General features: G+C 34.4%; 2 protein-coding genes and 1 long non-coding RNA gene across 3 annotated transcripts; 2 read left to right on the top strand and 1 right to left on the bottom strand.

Moving 5' to 3' along the window:
• The first annotated feature begins 1,618 nt into the window (after positions 1-1,618).
• LOC134255587 (putative ferric-chelate reductase 1 homolog) lies at positions 1,619-26,215 on the top strand. Its single transcript, XM_062738116.1, has 15 exons — positions 1,619-1,837; positions 2,043-2,170; positions 8,248-8,339; positions 8,566-8,686; positions 10,479-10,676; positions 10,846-10,941; positions 11,403-11,553; positions 11,929-12,045; positions 12,151-12,266; positions 12,373-12,459; positions 12,593-12,673; positions 12,796-12,895; positions 13,057-13,203; positions 25,716-25,789; positions 25,997-26,215. Exons 1-15 carry the CDS (start codon positions 1,627-1,629, stop codon positions 26,084-26,086), a joined length of 1,809 nt encoding a protein of 602 aa, XP_062594100.1. The 5' UTR covers positions 1,619-1,626; the 3' UTR covers positions 26,087-26,215.
• Positions 3,462-6,297, top strand: LOC134255588 (uncharacterized). Its single transcript, XR_009989583.1, has 3 exons — positions 3,462-3,639; positions 5,117-5,244; positions 5,808-6,297. It is a non-coding gene; the product is annotated as an uncharacterized LOC134255588 (long non-coding RNA).
• LOC134255593 (uncharacterized) lies at positions 19,195-20,505 on the bottom strand. Its single transcript, XM_062738122.1, has one exon. The coding sequence runs from the start codon at positions 20,503-20,505 to the stop codon at positions 19,195-19,197; it is 1,311 nt and encodes a 436-aa protein (XP_062594106.1).
• Positions 26,216-27,188: the final 973 nt, after the last annotated feature.

Genomic DNA, 27,188 nt, shown 5'->3' with positions numbered 1-27,188 from the left:
GGCATTGCATTATTCCCCCAACCATTCCCCCAAATGAAACTGCTTCTTACGAATCAGACAATTTTCAGTTTTTGAAAACGGTATATCATTACCGCTACATTTTCAAAATTTTCATTACCGCTACATACTAAATAGTCATTACCGCTACAAAAAAGTATACATTACCGCTACATTTTAAAATATACTTTACAGCTACATTGACTCTTTAATATTAGCCGGCTGCTTAAGCTTTGTATATACATATTATGAAGTTTTATATACAAATTGGAACCACAGAAATATAAAATTTACAACATGTAATGGACGTAAATAAAAGCGTTACATGTGGTATACGGTTACAATCACTGTTATCAATGGTACACGTCTATAAATTCATCAGGGCGCGTTCCATTGTAGCGACGTATCTGTTAAGCTGATTATCAGCAAACGTACTGACACGAGAGAATGATGAAAACTAACCGTTCTAAACACGGGTATTCTGAAATAGTGCCCGTCTGTAAATCAATTTGTAATCGGACATCGTTAACAAGGCATTGTAACTCATCCTTAGTGGCAAGCTGAAGAGAGCAAACTTAACCATATTGCACCCAACCCGTCTACATAACGGGACAAATACCCGGGCTGCAAACACAGAGCAATTACAGAGGCTGTGGAGGTCTGTGTTTCCGATGAGAGCAAATATTGTGGTATGTTGTTCGTCTTTTTATCATTGAATTAGTTATCGTTCATCTTCATTGAGAGTAAGGGTATTATTGTGCAATTAACTACATGTAGAATCATTTGGATTTTGCATCTAAGTATCAATTAAACACCTTTATCTTCTCAATAGTTTATATCTGGTCATGTAATGCCATTCTTTATGTGATTTATCAGAAATGAAAATGTCAATGAAAAGATTTTTTAAAAATTAAAGATATTAATCATACTAATGATAGCTTTTGTGTCTATTTGCTCCAATATTGTTTGATGTAACTTATCTATATGAAACAAAACAAGAGAAAATCATTGTTTATTTTTTCATATATATATTTTAGACATTTTTAGTACAAATACATGTATTGTAAATTCATGCTTTGTTCGTAAGGGTAAAATTGTACAAATAGAAAATATATACTGTCTAGAACTATATACATGTACTTGTACCAATAGATATCGTATTTTGACATCATTTAATTTCACTAAACCAACGTGTAGCTTATGCTTGTAATACGTTTGTGGTAATAATGTTGTGTGACGTTTTCTAGATCTGTATTAAGATTTTAGTAGTAAAGACTTCTCAATTTTAATTTTCTTCAAAAAAAAATTCTCTTTGTAACTTGTCGCGGTGCATTAGATTTGCTTCATCATTGTTAGACAGGTAAAATGCATGTTTTTATCACAAAGTTAAATGATCATGTACTTTATGAACTTAATTCATGTCCTGTTTCATGTTCTATTTTATGATTCGATGCTTGTTTTCTCTTCACTATTTATCATTCTGAAAAATCAGGCAGATGGTAATTTAGAACAAAAAAAAAATTGTTCCATTTTTTGAATTTTTCTTAATAAGAGACCGCTAGATACACAATTGTACGGAGTCTCATTAATTTTCTTACTCCCAATCTTGTTTTCAGGAAGGTCCCAAGTATGTCGCTTAGAAATACTTTCCTCCCTTTGTTCGTCATCTTTGTCTACAGTGCCTGGCAATGCCAGGCATATCCATCTGGGGCACCCGGCTGTAAAGCAAACGGCATACCACAATCGGAGTACGATTTCATGCCGTCTCATGGAACTACTGTGGACGATCAGACCCTCCCGTATTATGTGAATGCAACAAATTCCGGGAAAGACTGGACAGGTACGACATCTTTATTAGCTTATTTAATTGTTTAGATGTTTTATAAATTATCATCATTAAAGTTTTCGAGAAAAAAATAAATAGATAAACTTAAAAATTCATGAATTTAATAGAATAACTCCAAAAGATTTTTTTTATATATTTTTTTCAAATTCTTCATGGTTAAATCAAATATGCCCTTTTAATTTTATTTATTATCACACAGCGGTGATCTGGGCCGAAAATAGTTATTTTAGAGGATTTTTCTTACGTGTTATGCCACTGAACGCCTCTGATACAGTAACAGGAAGATACGTCACAATGCCAACTGGTACCAAAAACTGTTCAGATTCTGTAAGTGATGTTTAAATACTTTCAAACTCAATTTTCATTCTTGGTAGATAATTTATCTTTTAAAGCTTACATTAATTTCAGGGAAATACATGTACTTCTTCGCATTGTACAGATATTTTATCTTCGAAAACAGTCGAAGGAATACGTGAAATGGTCAATTCTCTGTGGATATTTGTTAAATTCACCACTATTGGGGAAAAAAGATTTTCACACTTATTTGTCCTTCAGTGTACATGAAATTGAGTTTCAAAGGACAATTTTTGAGTGAAATTCCCTCCTAAAAGCAGCATCTACACTGAAAAAAAAGAACTAGTGAAAGTCACGAAGAAGACTAGTAAATTTACTGTCCATACAATCACTACCTTAAAAGTAGTTTTACTAGGCATTCGGTAGATTTAATAGATAATATTAGTAAATCTAAGAATTTAAGGGTACTTAACACAAACAAAAATTCGATGCATGGATTGATATATATTTTTTTATTGATTCTGATTTGAAATGACCTAAATAACAAATCCCTGAAATATTAAGAAATCGTAGGATTTCCTTCGTACTTAGATATGAGACTTTGTTTTGCTTCCTATATAATTATATAGAAAATTTTGCACAATTTTTTAACCTTATGACAAAATCTTTTAAAATTTTCCAACTATACTTGGTAAACATTATTTCGGTTACCAATTGAAATGTAAATCTATGAGAAATATTGCTGATTTCCAAAAAAAGTTTGTTTGTGTTATTTATCCTTAAAAGTAACTTTCACTAGGTATTTAATATCAATTCTCTGTAATTATCAAAATTGGTTGGCCACGCATAGAAAAACATTCTGATTTTTTTATAATAATTTTAAACAGCTATGTCATTAATTGTAAAATCTAAGTGGGTTTATGAAATAGACCCTTGGTTGCCATAGAAACGGGGTGCAAAATTCTCAATTTCGTTAATTTTGAAAAACGTGTACTTGTCAAGAAAAACTGTGTCCAGAAATGAAAAGGGATAACTTAATATGTTTTCATTATTTAAATTTAATCCTACAGATTAAAGTAATTATATCTGTAGTTTTAATTTAATCTCTCAATAGTAAATGGCCATTTTACATATTATAACATATCAGATATGTGACTGGTTTAGTGGAGTTTTTGGAGGCTTAAAACAAATAAGGCACACTGATTACAAATTTAGTAATAATTAATTATGAAAGGCTGATATTTGGTTATATCAAAATATGTAAAATATTGGTGGGAGACTCAAAGATGTAAAAGGAATTCAAAGGTAAAGATGACTTTTTTCTACATTTTGAAGCATTTTTTGCTTCCTAATTACTTCCCTTGAACTACTCTCTAACGTTTGGAGGTACAATGTGTATTTAGTAAACAGCAATGAACATTTTCTGGCGAAAGATCTCATCCAAGTTTTACAGTCTGAAAGAAGAAAAGAAGGCTAGACATCTTAAACAATGAAGACAGAAGGTAAATTTATGTATATACTGAGCATTACAAAAATATCAAGATTAACAAATGAATATTTTATTTGCCTTACAATACACAGTTGTTTTACCGGTAGTGGTCACTGGTCCTTATCAAATCAAGCGAACTATACCTTTTGACAGTTTGACTTTCTGACCAATGAATTAATTATTTCTATTAATAAAAATGAATTTGAAGCATATAAACATCACTTGCTGATACAGCTGAACCCCCCCCCCCCTGAAATATAAATGTCTATATAGAGATTGTATAAAATCTGTGCCATTCAGTAGGTTTACTTTTTATGATGTGCTGAGACAGTGAGAGAGACTTTTAAGTGAACAATATTTATCTTTATAATATAAATTTCCACTTCTGTCAGTTTTCATTCATTGTTTATCCTATTATTTCAATTCTTTATTGGCATTAGGCACATATTTTACAGAATTGTGTTGTTAAAATATTTTAAGTTTGTTTCTATAAAAAAAAGTGCATCAAACGTTTATAATGTGTGAGCACAAGCATAAAGTAGCTAAGTTTTTTTTAAAAACAGTATTCTATATATCAGCAAAATATGGTCATGGTTCATAAGCAGAAAATAGGAAAACAGCATGTTTGTTTTGATGTCATTGTTTTATTTAATAGCTTCTATCTTTTAAACTTTAAATTTATTATATATATCCAAAACTGTACTATATGTATTGACAAAATAGATGTAGGTTAAGAATGCACTGGAAATACTGAGATATTTTTGTGTATATAGACTCTTTCATTCGTCTGTGAAGTACCGGTACTGTATAATCTATAGTTCAATTTTGTGTGAATAATAATAATCTTTTCAAATAGCAAACAGTAAAAAATATATATGTACACTTGTACATATGTATTGTGTTAAAACAAAATTTAACTAGAGGTACTGTGAGCAATGAGCTCACTAAATGATACCCCCTGCCTCCCATATGGTTATAACTGATGACAAATCCATGTTTTACTGTGGCCGGGAAACCCAAAATATGTGTCGAATCAAAAAGTAAAATAGGAGGTGCACAATGGCAATATGTAATAAAGATTCTGTGAAAGGTTCATTAAATTTCACTCATTGCAGTGGTATAAGAGGAGTTGCGGATAATAAGAGATGGGTACCCTAAAGCTCAACAGACACACAGACGTACAGACAGATGGATGTACAGCTAGACGGACATACCGATTACAGTATACCCTACCACTTTTCAAGCGGAGGGTATAATAAAACTATATACATGTACATGTAGAATATTCACCTCTGATTTATAATGATATTTGTTTTATACACACTGACCATCTTTTATAATATTCTAAACAAATTATTTGATACTCAGGCAAATATTCACTACTTGTAAGATGATCACACACATGAACATGTCTGTGTATGAATGAAATGAATTTTCCTTTTGATCATGTTCCTAAGAAAATAATTATTTTCATCATTTTTTCATCAAAGGATTTACCATATAAGATGAATGAAGAAAAAGTAAGACCAGTAAACCAAAACAGGACCAAATAGGCCATGACTGAAGTTCAAGTGCATTCTGCAAGAAAGTGGACAGCCTAGATTTTGTTCTTTTCAAGGTAACCATTCTTAAAATATGAAAGTAAATTAAGGACAGATGATACAAACAAAAAATGGATGCCGGGATTGGTATAAATTTTTTGGCATATAAATTTAATTGCAAATTAATGATGCTATTAATAAATTTCTAGAATATTAAGAAATTGTAAACCTTCAGTGATGTTCAAAAGTCTGCCCTCTTGAAACTATCCTTATTAATCTATACAAATATTTTTCACTTCAAATTAAATTTTTATGCAAATATGAATTAAAAATTAAAAAGTACTTGAAGTAAGTTATTAATTTTACTTATTTAAACAGGACCCCAGTTGTTATTTTCAAATTCTTTGACAAAAGTTTGTTTGTATCATCTGTTCTTAAATTGTTAAAAAATATTTAAGTTTTATATCTAAATTTAAACCTTGCTTATTTCTTTTTTTTAAACAAAATTTAATACCTGTCCAGTAACAGAAGAATTATTATACTAGAATAAAGAAAACAACTTTCTAAAGGATTACATACACATTTAATTAGCTTGAAATCAGTGGATATTGGAAAGTGCAGGAATTATTTACCGTTGCAGGTTGAGAAGGGATGCCATATTTTAGGTTTGAAACCAGGCAAGTGAAAGCTGAATTCCAACCTACTTCATCATACTTGTACCCACTGTCTTCAAGATATCAGTGTTTGAGATGTCAAAGTTCAAATATAATAGGAACATGTTTATCATATTATGTGATGGCATCCTCAAATCTTATGCTGTATAACAATATGTTTTAGAACTTATCAAGCTTTATCCTGTACCTTGCCAAAAAAAGTCAACTCAGCATAATTCTCATTAACTAATTATCAGTGTTACTTGCATATGTCAATGTAGGTCATTACTGGTACATGCCTGCGTGACCAACAAAAACTCTAAAATTGAAAAATCAGAGACAAGATTTTCAGAGCAGCAGAAACAGTAGAATTTGTCACGTAAATCTAATGATATGTACCGTAGTTGAGAATACATGTACTCTAAATGTTGCATATATAAAAAATAAAAAAAGCGAAAAATTCTGTTGTTTTCAGAATTTATATTTACATGTGAAAAAAAGAAAAGGAGATTGATATAGTTGGTGTGATGAGATGTTGGCAGGAACCTAGTAAAATGAAAGGAAGAACTTCCTTAAAATGATACTTGTGGGGGACAGTGTCTCATGGGGGGGGGGGGCATTCTTTAAACTGACTTTAGTTTAATATATATTTTATTCACAGAAATGGATTGAACAGACTTTCAACTGACTTTACAGAATACAAAAGATCCATTGCAAACCTAATTATTAATTATATGCCAAACACTATGTTTAAAGTTTTCCATTGTTGGATATTTATTTTAAATCCAAGATAACTTACCCAAGAGGATGTGATTTTTTCTAAACCAATGTATTTTTTCTCAAGTTTAAAGCCGTGTTTCATAAGTTTTAAAAGAAAAAATCAGAAGGGGGGGGGTAAATTTTTGACTTCATTCAAAGTATCTGTGGTTTGCAGTTGCCCATGAATTTAATAAATAATTATACAAAGTAACAAGTTGAAATGAGTAAAATATTATGAATGTCCTGCTTGTTTTAGTTTCATTTCAGAATTTTTCAAGTTTGACCAAATATTGAAGAAGTAAAAGCCACAAGGTTTTGCAATTATTTGACATAGCATTACAAAATGCATTACAGTTTGTATATTTTTGCAACATCATAAAGATGCAAATTTAAGATGCCAAAAAATTTAGTTCACATTCACATTTAACTCATTACACAGGTTTTATAAAAGAGTAAATAGGAATATTGTTACGTTAAACACAGCCATTTTGGTTAAAAATCTGTTATTTCTGTCTCCATGGTAACAAATCTTGCATTCCTGTTTCCATAGTAATAGAAAATGGATAGGGAAAATTTTATTTCATATTAGTTTCAATCTACGGGGATAGTTTCAGGAAACTTGAAACATGCCCTGGTTAGTCTACATGTACTTCAAAATTGTCAATTTTACGGAAGGGGGGGGGGGGCATTTTGTGCAGGTGTTCACAGTTCTCCTATCTAGAAACATATTTACATGTATTAATGCTCTTGGAAATGGGATGTGAATATTTTTACATGACACTTTTCCTAGATATGGACTAATTTTACTGTAAATGACATCAAAACAGGTAGAAAGGAACATTTCTTTTCTATATGAACTTAATGAAATGTGCATATGTTCCTTGAAATACGGAAATTTTGCAGATTTTGGGTAATTTTTCATCAGCTTTTTTAAAAAAAATGTTTAAGTGTCCCATAAAAATTTAATGTGTTTAAACTAACTTATGTACCATCTATACAATGCACTGTTTCCTGAATTTCAAATCAGTGTGCAAAGTATTAAAAAATCGCTTTGAAAAAGGGTCTAAATGGTAATTTTCTCAATTTGGCAAAATGCCAAAATCCCCAAAGCTAAGCGTTGTTAAGCCATTATGTAGATTTACAGTTTTTAAAAAATTATGTTGTTATATTAGAGAGGAATAATGGTAGTTTTGAAACAAAAGTAGATTTTCCCATTCTCTTGTTTCTTTTAAGCTCATTTTTATTCAGTAAAACCTACAAAATCACGTTTTTTGGTCAAATTTTAGGAAGAATTTACAGGGGAAACAATAAGTGCCGTTACCATGGCAACGAGACATTTTTTGAAATAAAAAAATATAAAACCATTAATGATGTGACAATGTGAGTACACACAAAAAGTTTCATAGAAATTGAAAATGTAGCGTGGCCAAGCATTATTGATATTGTTTGATAATTACAGAGAATTGATATTAAGTATCTTTACGACCACTACTCCACTTTTCACTATCTTAGCTAGTAAACAGAGTGATTACTAATCATGAAGAATGCTTTACTAGGCATACTAGTTAAATCAACTAGGTATTTCTCTCAGTGTAAACTATTTTTTTTTGTTCATCATATTTTTTCCTGAATTAAATAACTACGTGTACATGTATCAATCTCCTTTAGGATGCCACACACGCCAATGCTGATACTAATCACACCTCTATGACTTTTGTGTGGAGACAAAGTGACGCCATGACAGGAGATGTTTATTTCAAGTAATGATTACCGGTATTACGTTATAATCAATAATAAAATAATGTTAGTTCTTTTTTAGCCAATAGTATATGGAGTATGCACATTTTTTTAGCAATTATCTATAGTGGTAAATAATTTAATCTGAGTTGATAAAAGTATGATAATAAATGATGCAAAATTATTTTTTATCCCCTCGCAACGATTTTTCTAAAGTCATGTTTACAAATGGAGTATGCTTTATTTCAGAGCTACTGTTGTGCACACTAAATCTACAAATTATAAAATAACAACTTCTCAGTCTCCGTTTGTACCAAACCCGGGAACCACACTCACACCTTCAGCCTCAACACAGACAACTGGAACAGTGGTATTTACATTAGAATTACTAGTTTTTTTCTCTTATAAATATTGTGCAATTTATTCTGGTAAACCTTTATTCTAACTATTAAAAGTGTTCAATATTCTTTTTCATTTATTTATTATTTCAATAGAACGATCAATGTTTTCAGTGTTTTCTTGCGGGCTATATTTTTTCTCATTAGACAATTGTTCTTGAAAACGATTCTTACTTGCAAGTTTTATCAAATTATTTTTTCACAGAGGAAAGCAGAAATTTTGATGTACATTTTGTTTTATCAGCGGGACATTGATGAGAAAATGTAAACAATATTTTTGACAAAATATATAATATTGATATTTTATAATTGATAATATACAATTGAATTTCAATTGTAATCAAAGATTTTTATTTTTAAACAAAATCTGTTTATTGAATTAGAGAACACTACGACTATAAAATATTGATACGACCAAAGACACAAGGTTTAGAGCATGGATTCTAAAACAAAAAAATTAACATGTTACTCTTATCCCAGAGTAAAATTTGCGAAGATTTATAGATTTTCATAATTTTGGTACAAAATCCATAGATCTAAATTCTTTTTATAAATTCTCTGTTATAGTTAAAGTTCAGTTCAACTTAGCAACTTTTGAATATGCAAAATATTACAATGCACAAATTTATGCCATGATTTCTTTGTATAGTTATCAGGCGCGGATCCAGAAATTTTTTCCAGGGGGGGGTCCACCCCAGTCAGAAAAAAAATCCAATCCCAGAAATTTCTTGACAAGCAAAAAAATAAAAAAAAAACCAAAACTCCTCGACCAAACGTAAAAAAACTATTTACCTATTTCGGGGGGGGGGGGGGGGGGGGTGACTTCTATTGCCTCAAATCTTTCACTTTTCATACCCATTTCATACATATTCGCGTTTACCAGGGGGGGTCAGCTTTTTCCAGGGGGGGTCCATAGTAACTTTTTTCTTGTTTTAGTATATACATTTTTTAACCTTGTAAATTCCAGGGGGGGGGGGGGGGGGGGGGGGGCCGGCCCCCCCCCCCCCGACCCTCCCCCCCCCTCTAGATCCGCGCATGAGTTATTACAATTCATGTTTTCAGTCCGCTATCGTTACAATACCCCTTTTATCCTTTGACTTCAGTCCACTGTCATTACAATACCCTACTAATTCCATGATTTCTGTCCGCAGTAAGTCTTACACAATTATTGCTTTTTTCGGCTCAATACGGTGATTTATACACCTGAGGAGTTTAACACTAGTATTCACTGAGCCCGAAGGGCGAAGTGAATATTTTACTTCGAAGGTGGCTAAATCATCGTTTTGACCTAAAAATAAAAAAAACAGCAATAACTGTTTTATTATATGATTAAATGATAGTAAATTTCTTCAATGCTGTTTTTGCTTTAATTGAAAGTTTTAATGAAAAATTTCAACAAGAGCACATTGTAACAGGGAAAGTGGAACAGGAATAATTGAATAATTTTGACCTGTAATAATTCCTTATATTGACCTGGATGGACACGTGATACTTTTAATTGACCTTCAATAATTCCTTATATTGAACTGGAAGGTCACGTGCAGGTCAATATAATGTAGTATTTTTGTAATATTGTTAAATCTCAGCAAATTAGATAGAGGGAAATTATTCAATCATATAATAAGCCCTTTAATTCCATGATTTCTGTCTGCTGTTGTTACAATACCCCTACCTATTCCATGATTTCTGTCCCTTCTGTTTCTACTTATTTTGTGATTCCTGTCCGCTGTCGTTACAATACCCCTACTTATTCTTTGATTTCAGTCCACTGCTCCTCAGTCTGGCATTTCCCCAGATCCAGAGTGTGGAAGTACTAAAGGTTGCCAGTTAAGCTGCAATGGCGGGGCGTGCTCTTACCTTATCACGTGGCAAAAGCGAGGCGATTTAGTGAGATTCGAATTAATGATCATGTCTTCTGGAAATAGTTATCAAGCTATTGGATTTTCGAGTGACGAAAAAATGGTTAGTAGTCCAAAATCTACAATGTATATTAATAAAAATAAAATTTATTATTTTATTAATAAAATAACGAAATATGTAATATTTCATTCCATACTATTTGTCTTAATTTATCAATTATTTAGCCCGTAGTTTCAGTTTAAGGTGTTATAATTCAAATACATTTGTTTAGGGTGGTGATAGCGTGATGGTGTGTAAATCTAACGGTGGAATAGTGACGTTTGAATTAGGGCGTACCGTTGGGACAAGTTACACCGCCTTACCAAGTGTTTGTATTGAACATTCTCATAAATTTTATTGCTATATTTTAAATGTAATAATTCTCACACGATTTTGTAGGTTTGGTATTTTCATATATTTTGATAAGGACAACTTTAGAAGAGTTAAGCATTTGACTGACTAATTAGACCATGAAACTATAAGAAAGTAATGCTAGTAAAATTTTTAATTGCAAAGACTGAAAGTGTGAGAAAGATAGAGAAATTCCTACCTAGTAAAAGCTTCATCTTTTGTAATCTAGACTCATGTAAATGGTTGTTTTGTTAGAATTAAAATGTTCCCAAGAAATCCAAATTTTCGAGGCATTTTAAGACCATCCTCGCAATGCCCTGGCAACGTGTAGACTCAGGACCCCTGGCATTGCAAGGATTCTATAAGATAGATTACAATTTTGCAAATTTGATGAAAATATAAAATCGACAAATTAAATCTTACTTTTGTAAATAACAGTTGACAGGGACGGGTGTCGATGTCTTGGAATCCTCGCAGACAGATGGGAGGGTGAGGTGTGTCGTGGAGCGGACCATTAACAGTACTAACCCCTATGTGTTTAGTCTAACGCGCAGTTGGCACTTGTTGAGAGCCATAGGACCTCTGGCAGGTGAGAACATTGTACAGTCTGAAGAAATGAGGAATAGGTAAGAAATATTGAACAATACATAGATCCAACCTTGCGATACCTCATAAGACAATAAAAAAAATTAATTTAAGAGGGCTTGGTTATTATGCTCATGGAAAAATAAACCCCCTAGAAAAGACGAGCTCCATATGAAAAAAAATTAGAAATTGCAATATGCTTTTACATCATAGCTTCTACAAACATTTCCTTTTTTCTTTCTTGGAAAATACTTGTTTTAAAGATTGTGTAATGACTACAAAAATATTGTGTATTATATTTTTGGATGGATCTGTTTGACGTTGATTTGATAATCACACATCCTTCTGAAACATGGAATTTATCATAATTGCATCATAGGTGGTGGCGCTGCAAGTTACCACAGTACAAGGACCGCTAGTAGTTCCCAGGTAGACTTCCTCTCGGCTTCTCTTGTCGCAGAAGAACAACCGGATAATATTATGGTCAAAATACATGGTACTCAAGATTTCTTGCTGAATAATTCTCTGCTTTGCTCTTTATTTTTATTATTCGTCTGTATATCTTACCATAACCGAATCCTTTCTATTTACACTCCCTCAGGATCTTTCATGATGATTGCCTGGGTGATGTTCTCCAGTATTGGAATTGTAACAGCGAGGTTCTTTAAGGACGGATGGGAAGGAAAAACTCTTATAGGGCAAAAAGTCTGGTTCCAGGTGAGATAGCATGCATCTCAAGTCAACAAAACAACAATGGCATGTCGATTTCCTTCTTCCTATTTCTTTATGCTTACTAGTACCTCAAAATATTGTCTTGATCTAGATTCACCGTACGTGTATGGTTTCGGTGTTCCTCTTCACGGTGGCAGCTTTCGTGGTAATATTTGTGGATGTTGGAGAATATAGAGAGGTACGTATCACAACATTCAGATTTACTTGATTTTACGTTCATGTTTACTTATTACCGATACATTATAATAGGCCTCGCTTTTGTTGGTTTGTCGTTACAAATCATTGCCTGATAAGTTGTTATTGGTATTCAGGTTGTAGTAGCGGATGACAGAGACTACCTTCAGTATCATCCAATACTGGGCATCATAGTAACCAGTCTTACAGTCATCAATGTAAGTTACTCAGATACTCAACACTTCTAGGATCTTTGATCAATTGTTTCCTGATAGAAAACATATACTAATAGGTATTGCACATTATTTATGTTATATTTAAAGTATGGTGTTCATTTCAGCCAATCATGTCGCTCTTTCGATGTGCGCCGACTGATAAAAAACGACCCTTATTCAATGTTGCTCACTTTCTTGTCGGAACTGGTGCGCATATTCTAGCAGGTACTTGAATTTTGATAGAAAAGCATCATGCATGGAATTGATTTTGATTGATAATCCTTTTTCTTCGTTGTAGGCCGAAACGCTTTAGGTACTAGCTATACCTAATTGTACAAATGCTAAAACATTATCATTATACCTATTATTGTGATATTTCATTTCAGCCATCACAGTTTTATTTGGAATGAACATAGACAGATCCAATCTTCCGATGGAGGCTTCGTACGTCATGTATGCTTATATGGCGGTTTTTGTTGCCATACAGATAGCCTTTGAACTCCACAGAGCCTGTCAAAAAGGTCTCAATTCTAGTAAGTACACGTTTAATGTGCAAAGCTCGTTTTTGTGAAAATCTACAGGCAGAAAGTGCAAGCGATTAACGTGCTTTCGTTTTATAAGGCACACATTTGCGTACATATGTAAGACTCCAAGGTCCGATGGTGACGCCAAAGTCCGATGGTCTCGCCAAACCCCGATGGTCTGCGCCAAACCCCGATGGTTTGCTATCGTTACGGACGCCAAAGTCCGATGGTCACGCCAAAGTCCGATGGCTCGTTTCCTATGACACGCGCGACGCTAAAGTGCGATGGTCTGACACGCCAAGGTCCGATGGTGTGGAGGAACAAACAACGTTTATGACGTCACAATAATCCGACGTCAATCCTTGACGCCGTTGTCCCGCATTCAAAAGCCATTATTTCATAATTCGTTATCGAATACAATTTTATTGGTTTTTGCTTATTGCTTGCACCTTCCAGATACATTAGGATTAGCCCTCGCACACCAATCGGTTGATTAGGGTTAGTCCTTGCATTGTACAACCCAATAGATTTAGGGTTAGTCCTCGCACACTAGTCGAGTGATAAGGATTAGTCTCGCACCCACCAAAGATACCTAGTTTATAGTTGATGCACACTTTTCGGGCGTTTAGGGTTAGTCTCGCACCTACCTGAGAGATAAGGGTTAGTTTTCGCATTTAATAATTTTTTATTTATATTTGTTTTTAAGGTAGAACCTATGTCGGAGAAGTCTTTGTCACAAGATTTTCAAACTTTTCATAATGATAAATTAGCACTTGCTTATCAATCAGTAAAAAGCACATGACATGTTTCCTTGTTATTAAATGTGGTGCAGCCAGTTAAACATGGAATGATAAATACATATGTAGCCAGTGGTAGAACATCAGAACTAACAATCTGGTTCAGGTTCAATATTATATTTATTAATGTTGAAATAAGACGTCAAAAACCTGAAATATTACAATTACACACAACATATAGACGACACATAGACAGACATTTAGACAGATAATTAAAACATAATAGACTTTACTTTAGAATAGATTCTTACCGGGACACACACAGGAATTACAAATATTACTATCTGTTATTGACTATAGAGTAGAGTACACATCTAACCAATTCAACGGCTAGGCTCAGAGTGCCCGATGTTAGTGCGTGAAAGCGGGAATTTGGTGAATAGGATAAAGTCATGTGACTGTCCGTCTAGTGTCAAAAAATAACAACAACCTCATTCACACAAAGTTTTTCACACCACATTCTCACATATACGCAGCGCTAGTATAGTAATTAAAGGCATTAAATAATACATAACCCTGGTTACATACTCCCCCTCTTCGTTGAAATGGCTCCTGACATTTCCAAAGAAGTATGTACAATTATAGTAACCATGAAATATAAATAAAAACCAATTTACCTGATACAACTCACCACAATGAAATCAAGTAATTAAATTAAAACCTCATCAATGACCATCAAACTTCAAACATCAACAAGACACATAATATACAAATGTACCAATCAATGTAGGAATACCTGACCAATGAATTCCTCCATACTCCATATGACACACAAGTCATGAAACTATTTACACATACCTCAATACACCTCATTAAAGTTTTACAACTTTTAAGAGCTAATCCCATAAACACTAGACACAAATTATTATATACAATGAGTTTAAGGATTAGGGGAATAATGAATATGGTCATTATTATAATATTTTTTTTTTTTTAATTTTTATTTTAATTTATTAAAATCCCGGGTAAACTGCATCATAAAAACATTTCGGCATAAAAGCAGTTTTCAGCATAAAAATCGGTTCTCGGCATAAAGCAATATCATAAAAAACCGTTTACATTATCCATTCCCCATACCGATCTGGGAATTTTTTCATTCTGGTCGACCGTCTCGGCAAAATCGGTAAAGGCGACTGTGATTGGTCTGAAATAAACTGACTGTGTGGACCGCTCACAGAAGCTCTGGTACTACTGCTGTCTGACTCACTGGTGTAACCTGACTGTCTGGGAGAACTCACACTCTGAAAGGAAGGACTTGAATTCTGAAATGAAGAAATATTTTGATTAGTACCATCTGATACACTAGAAACTTTAGATCTTGATACACTGTGTTGATCTGATGATTCTTTGCTGAACTCATCTCTATTTCTGGGTATCCTTGATTTCACTTCAATTGTTACTTCATCATCCGAACTCTCAGAATCGGACTCCGGAAGTTCATCAGAATTCTTAGGCTTCTTGTTCCTCCTTGTCACAGGTGTCCTATAAACAACAGGTTCATCAATGTCACATGCTGGTATCTGGTTAAATGGTAGCAGCATATTTCTGTGCAGTGTCTTTGTGGCTCGTCCTGATGTACTCTTCACTCTGAAAACAGGGATCTCGGGATTGGGAATTTCTGTGATAACATAAACTTCTGAATCCCATCTGTCTGCTAGTTTATTCTTTCCCTTTAATCCTACTTTCCGCACAAGGACTCTGTCTCCAATCTCCAGCTTACAGAACCTCACTCTCTGGTCATACTTATTCTTGTTCTTGTCAGATATTCTCCTAGCTTCTTGAGAGGCATGTCTATATGCTGACACCATCCTGTCCTTAAGTTTCTCAACATAACCATGGTGATCTCCTTTCTCGTGTTCCAAGTCCATACCAAAGAATACATCTATGGGAAGCTTAGGATGCCAACCGAACATCAGGTAGTGTGGAGTGTATCCCGTTGCATCATTTCTGGTCGCATTGTAGGCTTGAACAAGTGGAGCAACATGGGATTTCCAGTCTGACTTCTGCTTCTCGTTGAGTGTTGAGAGCATCTTGATGAGTGTTTGGTTGAATCGCTCAGCTGAGCCATTTCCCATCGGGTGGTACGGCGTAGTCCTTGTTTTCTTTATTCCTAGGAGTTTGCAGAGTTCTTGGATTACTTTCGACTCAAAGTTACGTCCTTGGTCACTGTGTAATTTCTCAGGAAAGCTGTAATGTAGAAAGAAGTTATCAAATAAAGCTTTAGCTGTAGTATGAGCAGTTTGATTTTTACATGGAATGGCTTGAGCGAATCTGGTAAAGTGATCCGTTATGACTAAAATACTCTCGAAGCCTCCTTTGGATTGTTCTAAACTCAGAAAATCTATGCAAACTAACTCCATGGGTCTTGTTGTCACAATCGGTATAAGTTCTGCTGCAGGTCTCACAGGTGTTTTACTACATATGCATCTATTACAGGTCTCTATCTTCCTAGTGATGTCGTTCTCCATGCCTGGCCAATAAAATCTCTGTCTGGCTAACCAAAGGGTTTTATCTTTTCCTGGGTGTCCGACATCATCATGTATTCCCTGTAATGCAACTGATCGAAAACTCTCTGGGACTACTAACTGATAAGATCTCTTACCATCCTGGAAAGCGGTTTTACAAAGAACTCCATCTACCACTTGCAGCTTCTTCAAAATTCTCATGTACCTCTGAACATCTGGAGATTCTTTCCGTATATTTCCTCCCCTAGGTCGGAAATCGCTTTTCAGGATCTGTAGAACTCTGTTGATGGCTTCATCTCTGGACTGTTCTTCTATCCAGTCATGACTGCTGAGTGTGTCGCTGGGGAAAATCTCCTCATCCGCGGCTTGAGGGGCATCTTCCTTGGAAACACTCTGGCAACATGGTATCTGTACTGAAGCAGCATTACAAAGAGCCTTAACCGTGTCCTTAAAAACAACTGGTTTCCTGGATAGACCATCAGCATCTGCATTTAAGTTTCCACTTCTGTATGAAATCTGGAAGTTATAATTAGTAAGACTGGCTACCCATCTCTGGCTTGTTGCATCAAGCTTGGCCTTGGTGAATATGTAAGTTAGCGGATTGTTGTCTGTGATTACCTCAAACTGATTCCCATACAGGTAGTCATGTAGCTTATCACATACCGCCCACTTAAGCGCCAAGAACTCGAGCTTGTGTGCAGCGTAGTTCTTCTCACTGGGTCTCAGTCCTCTACTTGCGTACGCAATCACCCTCTTTTGACCTCCTTGCACTTGATACAGGATTGCTCCCAGGCCTTTGGAACTGGCATCCGTATGTAGTATAAAAGGCTTGTTGTATTCTGCATACCCTAAGACAGGTGGTGTTGTCAATTTTTCCTTGATGTCCCGGAAAGCCTTTTCCTCCGTTTCTGTCCAAATCCATGGTACTGGTTTCTTCTTGGAGTTTGGTTTACTGAGTGCCTTCTGCTTCTTACTAGTTTTGGTCTCATGGCCTTTCAATAAGTTGTTCAATGGAGCAATGATACTGGCAAAGTTCTTCACAAATCGCCGGTAGTAGCCAATGAACCCTAAAAACTGTCTCAGCTCCTTAACATTGGTAGGTGTTGGCCATTCCGCAACAGCAGCAACTTTTTCTGGGTCCGTGGAAATTCCTGACTCTGAAATAATATGACCTAGATATGTAACAGACTGTTTGAAAAATTCACATTTTGAAGGTTTAAGTTTTAAGCCATGTTCTTCTAATCTCTGAAACACTCTTTCTAAACGTTTACAATGTTCCTCGAAAGTTTTGGAAAAAATCAAAATATCGTCAAGAAAAATCAAACACTCTTTGAGATGAATTTCACCCATGCATTTCTCCATAAGTCTTTGAAACGTTGCTGGAGCATTTGTCAAGCCAAAACACATTCTATTACATTCGTAAAATCCAAAGTTACCTACTGAGAAAGCTGTTTTGTGTTTGTCCTGTTCCTCTATCTCCACCTGCCAGTATCCTGACCGCAAGTCTAATTTACTGAAGTACTTGGCACCACTCAGTGTATCAATGACATCGTCAAAGCGTGGTAGCATGTAACAGTCTTTACGAGTCTTTGAATTCAAAACACGCATATCGATACAAAAGCGAAGAGAACCGTCTGTTTTTCTAACTAAGACAACATTAGAACTATAGTTACTGTGGGATTCTCTTATCACACCTGCCTCTAGCATTTCTTTGATATGCTGTCTCACTTCATCATACATACCAGGAGGTATTCTCCTGTAAGGTAACTTAAATGGAGTCTTATCTTCAAGTTTGATACTATGCTTGACCAAGTCTGTCTTCCCTAGATCCAATGGACCTCTGGAGAAAACATGACTATACCTTGTCAGTAATTGGTTCACAGTTTTAAACTGTGGTTCTGATAATGAAGTCCTATCTACTTTCACACCCAACTCTATAGGATTCACCTTATCTGACTGAGAGTTATTCCCCTTTAGGGTAGATACACTTTCAATAACTTTTGCTTCCTGTAGAGAACAAAGTATTGAATTGGGTCTCAGTGTAATAGGTTTAGCAGAAATATTGCACACCTTGACTTTGACTTTGGGTTTGACAATATTCTGTGACAAAGTGACAACTCTCGGACACACTGCATAACTGTCATTACTATGAGAATTCTCAGTCACTAAAGTAGAAATATTTCTGTCTACACCTCTTGCTATTCCATTGACAACAAGCGACTGATATGGTTCTATAGTTATGTTTTTCTTACTAGTTGTCTTGACACAATATGACTTGCACTGTGTACTGTCAATAGCCAATCGCCACGCATCAGGTAACTGACAGGACATATGCGAGTAATAATCTCTACAGATTCTCAAAATATTTGTTCCAACAATAACAGGACAGTGTCTGTTGAACTCTGTATCTGGTACTATCACGATTGGAACAAATAGTTCAATATCGAGTAACTTGATTGTACACTCAATGTAACCTTTGTACTGCAGAACTGAACCATCCGCTACAGATATTTGCAGTCCAAGGGTAGACAACTCTTTCAACTCTGGTTTGTCTATAAGATTGTTGTACTCTTTATCAGACAATGTTGTAATCATAGACCCACTGTCTAATAAAGCATTCATAGTCACACCCTGTAACACAATTTCTACTTCATTTGACTCACCAATCATGTCACATTTAATTTGTTGGCCATTACCTCTGAGTACACTGGTCTCTCCTCGGCCACTAGTAGAGACCACTAAAAGTTTGGGTCATGCTTCTCTGCCCCTGAACTATGATACTGTCCCTTGGACTTACCATATCCTCTATACTGACCTCTTTGCAGGTTTCCTCGACTTCCTCTGTAGGAGTCACTACTGTGAGAATTTCCCCTAAAATACTCACCTCTTCCTCGGTTAGTACTCTGTCTTCCTCTGAAGCTACCTCTCCCTCTACTATAATCTTGTCTAGAGTCAACTTTAGGTGCATCAAGTTTCATCAAAATCTGACTAAACTTATCCTCAATCTTACCCTCTAACTCTGTCTGTAAATTCTGAATTTTCTTGTTAATTCTTTCCTCAGCTTCACTTTCTACTGATATACCATGTTGATGTAACCTGGGATTTTTATTAACACCTTGACTCACCTTTTCTGAACTCTTTTTGTTGATCATAATTTCTTTCTCAACCCTTCTAATCTCAAGTAAAAGCTGATCATAGTTCTTAAGCGTATCGTACTTATGACGCGTTTGTGATTTTAACCGATCAGAACTCAACGAAGTCCAGAATTTATGACGGAGTAAATCATTCTTTGATGATTTATTCAAATAATCATTGTCAATTGCATTCTGTAACATGCTTTCTAATCTACACCCAAAAGATGTTGCACACTCACCCTGAAATTGATATGCATTAAAGAACTCTTGCATGATCATAGCATTATTTGACACTTCACCAAATAAAATATTTAGTTTGTCAAGTATTTCTTGTACACTAGCTTTTTCACCAAGAGGAATAAGCATGGTTTTGGCTGTACCCCTCAGAGATCTTCTGATACTCTGAATAATAACTGTCTCTTTTATTTCAGGATCATTCATAAGACACTGAACCTCATATCGCCACTCTCTATAAGTAACATCACCCTTTTGTGGGGGTTCATCACCAGAAAACTGGGGAATTCTAGGGATTTGAGAATGTGTTACCTCATAAAAATGGGATGTGTTCCCTTGTTGACTTAATTTAAAGGGATTGCTTTGAGGGGGTAAACCACTGAAACTCTTAAATTTAACCTCACCATAGGGGTCACCTTTACCAATGTCAGCTGGTAAACTGGGAGGGGGTGGGAATTGATATGGTTCAGAAGTTTTAGCATTGGGGAACATTAATGGCTTTTGATCTTTACTTACAACAGGAGTACTTGTTTTTGGAACATCCGCCTCTGAAACACCTGCAAAGTCCAACTTACTTTCCTCATGCAATGAACCACCCTCTTCTTTAGCCTTATCAAGTAACTTCTTGAGTTTTTCAGACACCTTATCTGCCTTTTTAGACTCTTCAACCTTATCTGCCATTTTAGACTCTTCAACTTTCTACACAAGTCAAACAAACTTTCAATAACACTAAAGTTCAACTAATGGTCACTCAAATGTATCACTTACTAGTAATAAACTTGATAAAGTACAAGTAACCTGTAATCACCTGTTATATCAATTCATAAAAACGCAGCGCAGATATGCAATATGCAAATCTCATGAAAAATATCATTGGCAAGCACATACACACACTCAGACAAAGTAACACTCATGCACATCATCTGTCACTAAAGGTCAAAGTTGACATGTCAGTGCAAAGGTTAGTAGCATGCAAGGGACGTGCAAAGAAATGATGACCTAATTTCTAATACAAGATTTTTTTTAACTAATTCCCGGTATAATCAATTTCCAAAAGTACACAAATAAATTTCAATTCCAAAACAGAAATGATAAACTTTACAATTTTTCAGAAAAAAAAAAATCAAAACAAAATAAACAAATAACCTTACAAGTAAATAAATAGCAGGCCTGAATTAAAAAAAATATTGCTTTTATAAACACCAAGAAAAAAAAATAAAGTTCAAATGTTAAACAGAAATGAAAATAAAGAAATCGAAAAACAAAATTGATCGATCAGCTGTTTAAAGAATTTCCGGAAGCTTGTTCTAAATTTAGATCTAAAAATAAACTCGGGAATTCCCTATGCAAGAAGATGACAAAATGACAAAACAAATTCAATCTTTCACAGCACAAATACAGACACAAATACAACACAGGATAATCACATCATATAAGAACAGATAAGTAATCACTGAATTACACAGTACCTGAGGCCTCGTTGCTTAGTTCCGAGTTTCCTCGCGGATCAATGCGGTTCGTGCGGGTCACGTGGTTCGCCGCGCCTTTGGATCCGTGCGTATTCCCGCCATTCGTGAAACACTGAATTCGTCGTAAAGTTGACACACTTTTTCACTCTGTCGTTCCTTGGTAATAACGGAATATAAACGCACAGGCACAAACACACACAGAATCACCTCTTCATATGGGTTTCCATGGTATAGGTACTGGCGTGAAAATAGAAGTAACCGCTCCGGCTCGTCTCAGCCACGGTCCTCGTCTCAATAAGTCCGTCCCCCGGGGATTGAGATTCCAAGGAAATAAAGCTTTGGTGTGATGTCCCGGTTTATTAGAATTGCGTGGGCGCCATTTGTAGCCAGTGGTAGAACATCAGAACTAACAATCTGGTTCAGGTTCAATATTATATTTATTAATGTTGAAATAAGACGTCAAAAACCTGAAATATTACAATTACACACAACATATAGACGACACATAGACAGACATTTAGACAGATAATTAAAACATAATAGACTTTACTTTAGAATAGATTCTTACCGGGACACACACAGGAATTACAAATATTACTATCTGTTATTGACTATAGAGTAGAGTACACATCTAACCAATTCAACGGCTAGGCTCAGAGTGCCCGATGTTAGTGCGTGAAAGCGGGAATTTGGTGAATAGGATAAAGTCATGTGACTGTCCGTCTAGTGTCAAAAAATAACAACAACCTCATTCACACAAAGTTTTTCACACCACATTCTCACATATACGCAGCGCTAGTATAGTAATTAAAGGCATTAAATAATACATAACCCTGGTTACACATACTTCGACTTCACAATTTCAGTCATTTTAGGGGTACTTGTCATGCAAAGAAGACAACAAAATCCCAGAATTGCTTCTTTAAACATCGTTGTTTTTATTGTTTATTAACTGAACAGTATTAAACAATATTTCCCGAGAATAAAATTCTTTTTTATTCAATTGACATAAAAGAAAAGTCCACATTTTCAACACTATAGGCAAATGAACACTATTTATTTTCAGTCAATTTTCCGACCTACATTTGTAAATATATATCAGAAGACTTTGTCACAGTGTTTTCAATCTTTAATATAATAAAGAACATACCCAAATGATTATAAAAAGTGATTAAAATGTATACCTTTCTCCTCTAACGAATGAGAGATAGGTTATTTACCGATACTAATATTCTTGACCTTTTTGCACTTACACGCATTTTGTTATTAAATGACTGTTCGGGGCTTATTTCAGCTTCAAAATGTTTATAAAAAATTGTACATTTAATTTAAAAGCTAATATTTAATAGAGAAGTTGTAATAAAACCCCATGAATATGAATAAGTAACAAATAATTATGAAATGGAATGCACATCATTTCATGATAGATATAACAAAATGTACACACAATCTACAACACGTACATCTTTGACTTAGACACATTACATCAAGATATTACACTCTTTACCGGTAGTTGGCAGCTGACGATTTTTTAAAAAGATTTTTGCATTCCTTCAAAATAATTACATACCATTTTATATTATTACAGTTTGTTGTATACATGGCAATTTCATCGCACAATATAGTCTTGAATTTGTCAACTTAATTAAGGTCAAGATCTATCAAATGAAAGGTGCCTACAGGTTTCTCTAATTCAAGAGATATATTGTCATTAAGCATTATATTAAAAATATTTATATAAATCGAATATTAAGATTATTTTGGCATGATTTTAAATTGAATTCTGTGAATTTCAAAATGCAGTTTTTTCTACCATTTCTATACTGAAGCTGAAAAGTACGGGAAATGACATTGAATTAATTATGACGTCATAATGCATCTAGCACAGGCTAAACACATTCACTAGTTATGATGTCATACGACGTAGGTTCTACGTTAAGACGTTGGCATGGTGCGGCATTGAGGTTTGGTGCAGTAGTACTATGACGTCATGAACGTTAAATGTTTTCCGCACCATCGGACTTTAGCGTGTCAAACCATCGGGGTTTGGCGCAGACCATCGGACTTTGGCGTGACCATCGGACTTTGGAGTCCCATCGCACTTTGGAGTCCTACACATATAAAGACAAATTCATATGATAACCACTTCTTTTTATTAAAAAATGGTAACATTTTGTGAAATTTTGATTCAAGTTTTTTTCAACTTCTCTTTGTTCCTGAAGAATTAATTTTGTTTAAAATAACTATGACAATAATCATGAAATTACGTGCAATCATCACTGACTCAATTCAATTTGACATATCTATTTTTTAAGAGATGGTAAAAGACAGGCATGGGGCGAATTACATTGAAAGTAATGCATTACCATTACCATTACTTCAACAATTTGGGCATTAAATTACCATTACTCTATTTCCTTAAAGTAATGCATTACAATACCATTACTTTAGAAAAGTAATGCATTACCATTACTTTTTGAGGTTTTTAAAAATAGAATTTTATACAAAACTTTGCAATATTTTCTTCATAAGTGTATCAACCCCCTACAAAACTAAACATGATAAATGATAATTCGATCAAATTTGATTTCAAGTTTTTGTATATATTACAATGTCATTAACTTACAATCAAAGAAAGTTCAAAGTTCTGAATTGCCAGTTTTATAACACATGTACAATATCCACTTTTTGTGGAACTATTGAAGTCATGAAGTAAGAAGATGGGCGTATAAGGCCGGCAGAATGCCTATAGCATCAGATATTAAGAAATTACATTTGATATGTAAATTGAGTATCTAAATTTACATCTCATTATTGAAATTTATGAAATTATGAGGGGAAAAACATTTTCGGAGAGAAAATAAATCTCTTTAAAAAATTTCATTTATAAAAATATTCTTTGGTATTCGTGGGATTCGAACCCCAGCAATAAAATACCGCAGTATCAGACTGCTTTGAGACTAACGCGCTAACCACTATGCTACATGGCTCATGTGTTGTGGTGGCATTTAAATCATGTTTGTGATATGATCCTTGACTTATTAATTAATGGACTTAAAGTATTTCTCGGAAATATGCGAATGTTTTGTCATAAAAGTGTATTTTTAAGGTATAGTGGGTCTTCCCTCCATTTTTTTGTAAACCCAAAAATATATATTTTATCGCAAACTGTTAGGATTATCTTTCAAAAAAATGGAGCGAAGACCCACTCACATTGAAAAATTTTGTTCAAGTATGAAAAAATGATCGTTTTTGTTCTTTTAAGTCTGTGTATGCTTTTTCACGGGCAAATATTTTCAGTTTTTGTGAGAACTTTGTAAATTATAGAGATTTTACATTAAGTATACTTCAATATTAGATGAGATATGACATAAAATTTGGATATAATTGTGATTAATTTTTTTCCCTTCTTATCTGTCGCGCTATAGGCATTCTGCCCGCCTTATACACCCATCTTCTTTAACTTTTGGGGCACTTTAACCCCTGCCTTAAATATCTAATAATAAAGCATATAGGCTATTTTTATTAGTACCTTACGAACAAAATAAATGCATTGACAAACTTTTTCAAAAAGTAGACAGAATATGCATTATCATCTGCTAAGCACAGTGAAACATAGAATGCCTGCATGGCTTCTATTTTCTCTATTTCCTTTGGTACAGTGGAATTTAGACCAGCTTAATTAATGTTTTATAAACACAGTCAGGAGAAAAGGACTAGTAATTTGGAGCACTTCTCCAAACAATGCATTGTTTTAGGCCTAGTTTGTTTTGATGACACTCTAGCCATTCAAAAGGTACCAATTATCAGTTTACAGCTGTGTACATTAATCGGTGTATCTCATATGCAATTTTAAAAAAAGATCTTTTAAAACTATTTCATATAATTCTTTGAAATCAATTCTTATCTGAAATAAGTTTGAAAACTTAAATGCAAGGTATGTGTACTTTCAACAGAATAAATTTAAAGGTGTATTTAAATAGATACAGAAATGTTATCTAAATAGGTTAACACTTTTATTCAATAGCATCATTTGAAAAAAAAAAATAGAAATAAAAATAAATAAATCAAACCTAAACAGTAATTTCCATCATCCATGTCAATTTCAATTTCTTAAAATAGGTACTTATCTTACAAAATAATGCTGTGTAATGCTATGTAATGCCAGCATTACACTGAATTTTATGAAGTAATGCATTACATTACCATTACATGTAATGCAATTTTTTGGGCATTACACATTACTAGCATTACTTTGAGTTCATGTAATGCATTGCAATGCATTACCATTACAATTAGCATTACCCCAAGCCTGGTAAGATACCATGGTTTGCGCACCAATAATTTTTGTTCACAATAAAAATGGCAACCCACTGGGCCCAGTGTTTGAAATATATTTCTATGATATGCTCATTTATCTAGATAACCATGTAGCCATGGAAATGAAAAATGCTGGTGACAAGAGCGAAAAAAGCATTCAGTTTGAAGAAAGTCCGGTATGTACATAAAGAATTAAAACCCTAAATTCATGCATTGTTATCTCTTATATATACAAATACTGAGTAGTTGACTATCATGTTTTAAATGATGCGAAAGTATATTTGATGATTACAATATAAAATTTTACATTTCTTTTTAACACATTTTATTACCGTCCTCTATTACCTTGAAATTCAATAAATGAGAACATTTTTCCCTCTTAGATTATTAAAAAAGAAGTGTTCCTATATTTCCACATCTTGCTGATGGTCGCCTTCTGTGTTTCAATGGTGGTGATTTTGATAACATCCTAGGGATGACTTCAGCGTGGAATTTGATTCTACAAAGCATTGTGACTTTTACTTTTTGGAGCAGACACGACCAGGGATCGAGGGAAGAATGTTTATGACACTGTAACACGGGAAGCTCTTTTTCATATCTCCATGCATACATTGTGTCTTTTCTTCTCTATAGTGACCATTATAATTTTTTTCTGTGTACATGGATATTGTTATTGTTTGACGGGCATTTTGTGTTATGCAAGAAAGTAGTCCTAGAGCTGCTACGTGTACATTGTATATACTGTGTATTTTTGTATGAATATTTATAAATGTACATGTATAAGTCTGTAAGAGCACTGACTGATGTAATTTATGTTTTGTTTTCATATAGTACCACTCGTACCTATGTGTTTCATGATGACATGAATTGGCATTTCATTGACCAAATACATTAGGCTATAAATACTTATAATTTAATTTTATTTGTATTCTCGCCTCTCATTGGTTGATTTCCAAAAAGGAACGCATAACATTTTGTATAATCTGGTTTGGTATGGGGACACACCTCCTTGACGACCAGCTTAATCATCATATCCATGCAATCCCCTCATTTCCAGTCCTCGGAATCCATGGAAAATTCCAGATTTAATAAATGTACCTTCAACTTTAATCAATTACTCGTTCTTACCTCATGTAAACAAACATCATGGCTGCTAGATCTATGTATCCCCCCCTTCTTCTTCTTCTTCCGGTAGGGAGTTGAACTCTATACAGAGTGTTAATAACTCCAGCTCGGTTAAAAACAGAAGGCTTCCTCTTTAAAAACGGTTAAAACTATATACAATGTGGCTGTCTTTGTCTACCAGGGTTGCAGCTGGGTCCAGGGGACGCTGTTCAGTCCAGTCCTGAACTCCTGTATAGTAGGGGCTGCTGTAATTTCCTCTGGTAGGCGGTTCCAGTCTCTCACCGACCGTGGGAAAAATGAATTCTTGTAGACCTCCTTGGTGGCACGAGGCTGTCTGTATCTATGGCTACCTCTAGTTCTTCTGTCCCCGGGTGTATAATACTTGTCTGGGTTGATGTCCACCAGGCGATTCCTTATTTTATAGCATAGGACTAATCGATGTGTTGTTCT

This window comes from Saccostrea cucullata, unplaced genomic scaffold (assembly GCF_032062105.1).
Source record: "Saccostrea cucullata isolate Sc308-1 unplaced genomic scaffold, CSIRO_AGI_Scuc_v1 ctg1297, whole genome shotgun sequence".
Classification (NCBI taxonomy): Eukaryota; Metazoa; Mollusca; class Bivalvia; order Ostreida; family Ostreidae; genus Saccostrea; species Saccostrea cuccullata.
Note: the sequence above shows the minus strand (reverse complement) of the source record. Positions and strands in the feature narration are given on the sequence as shown.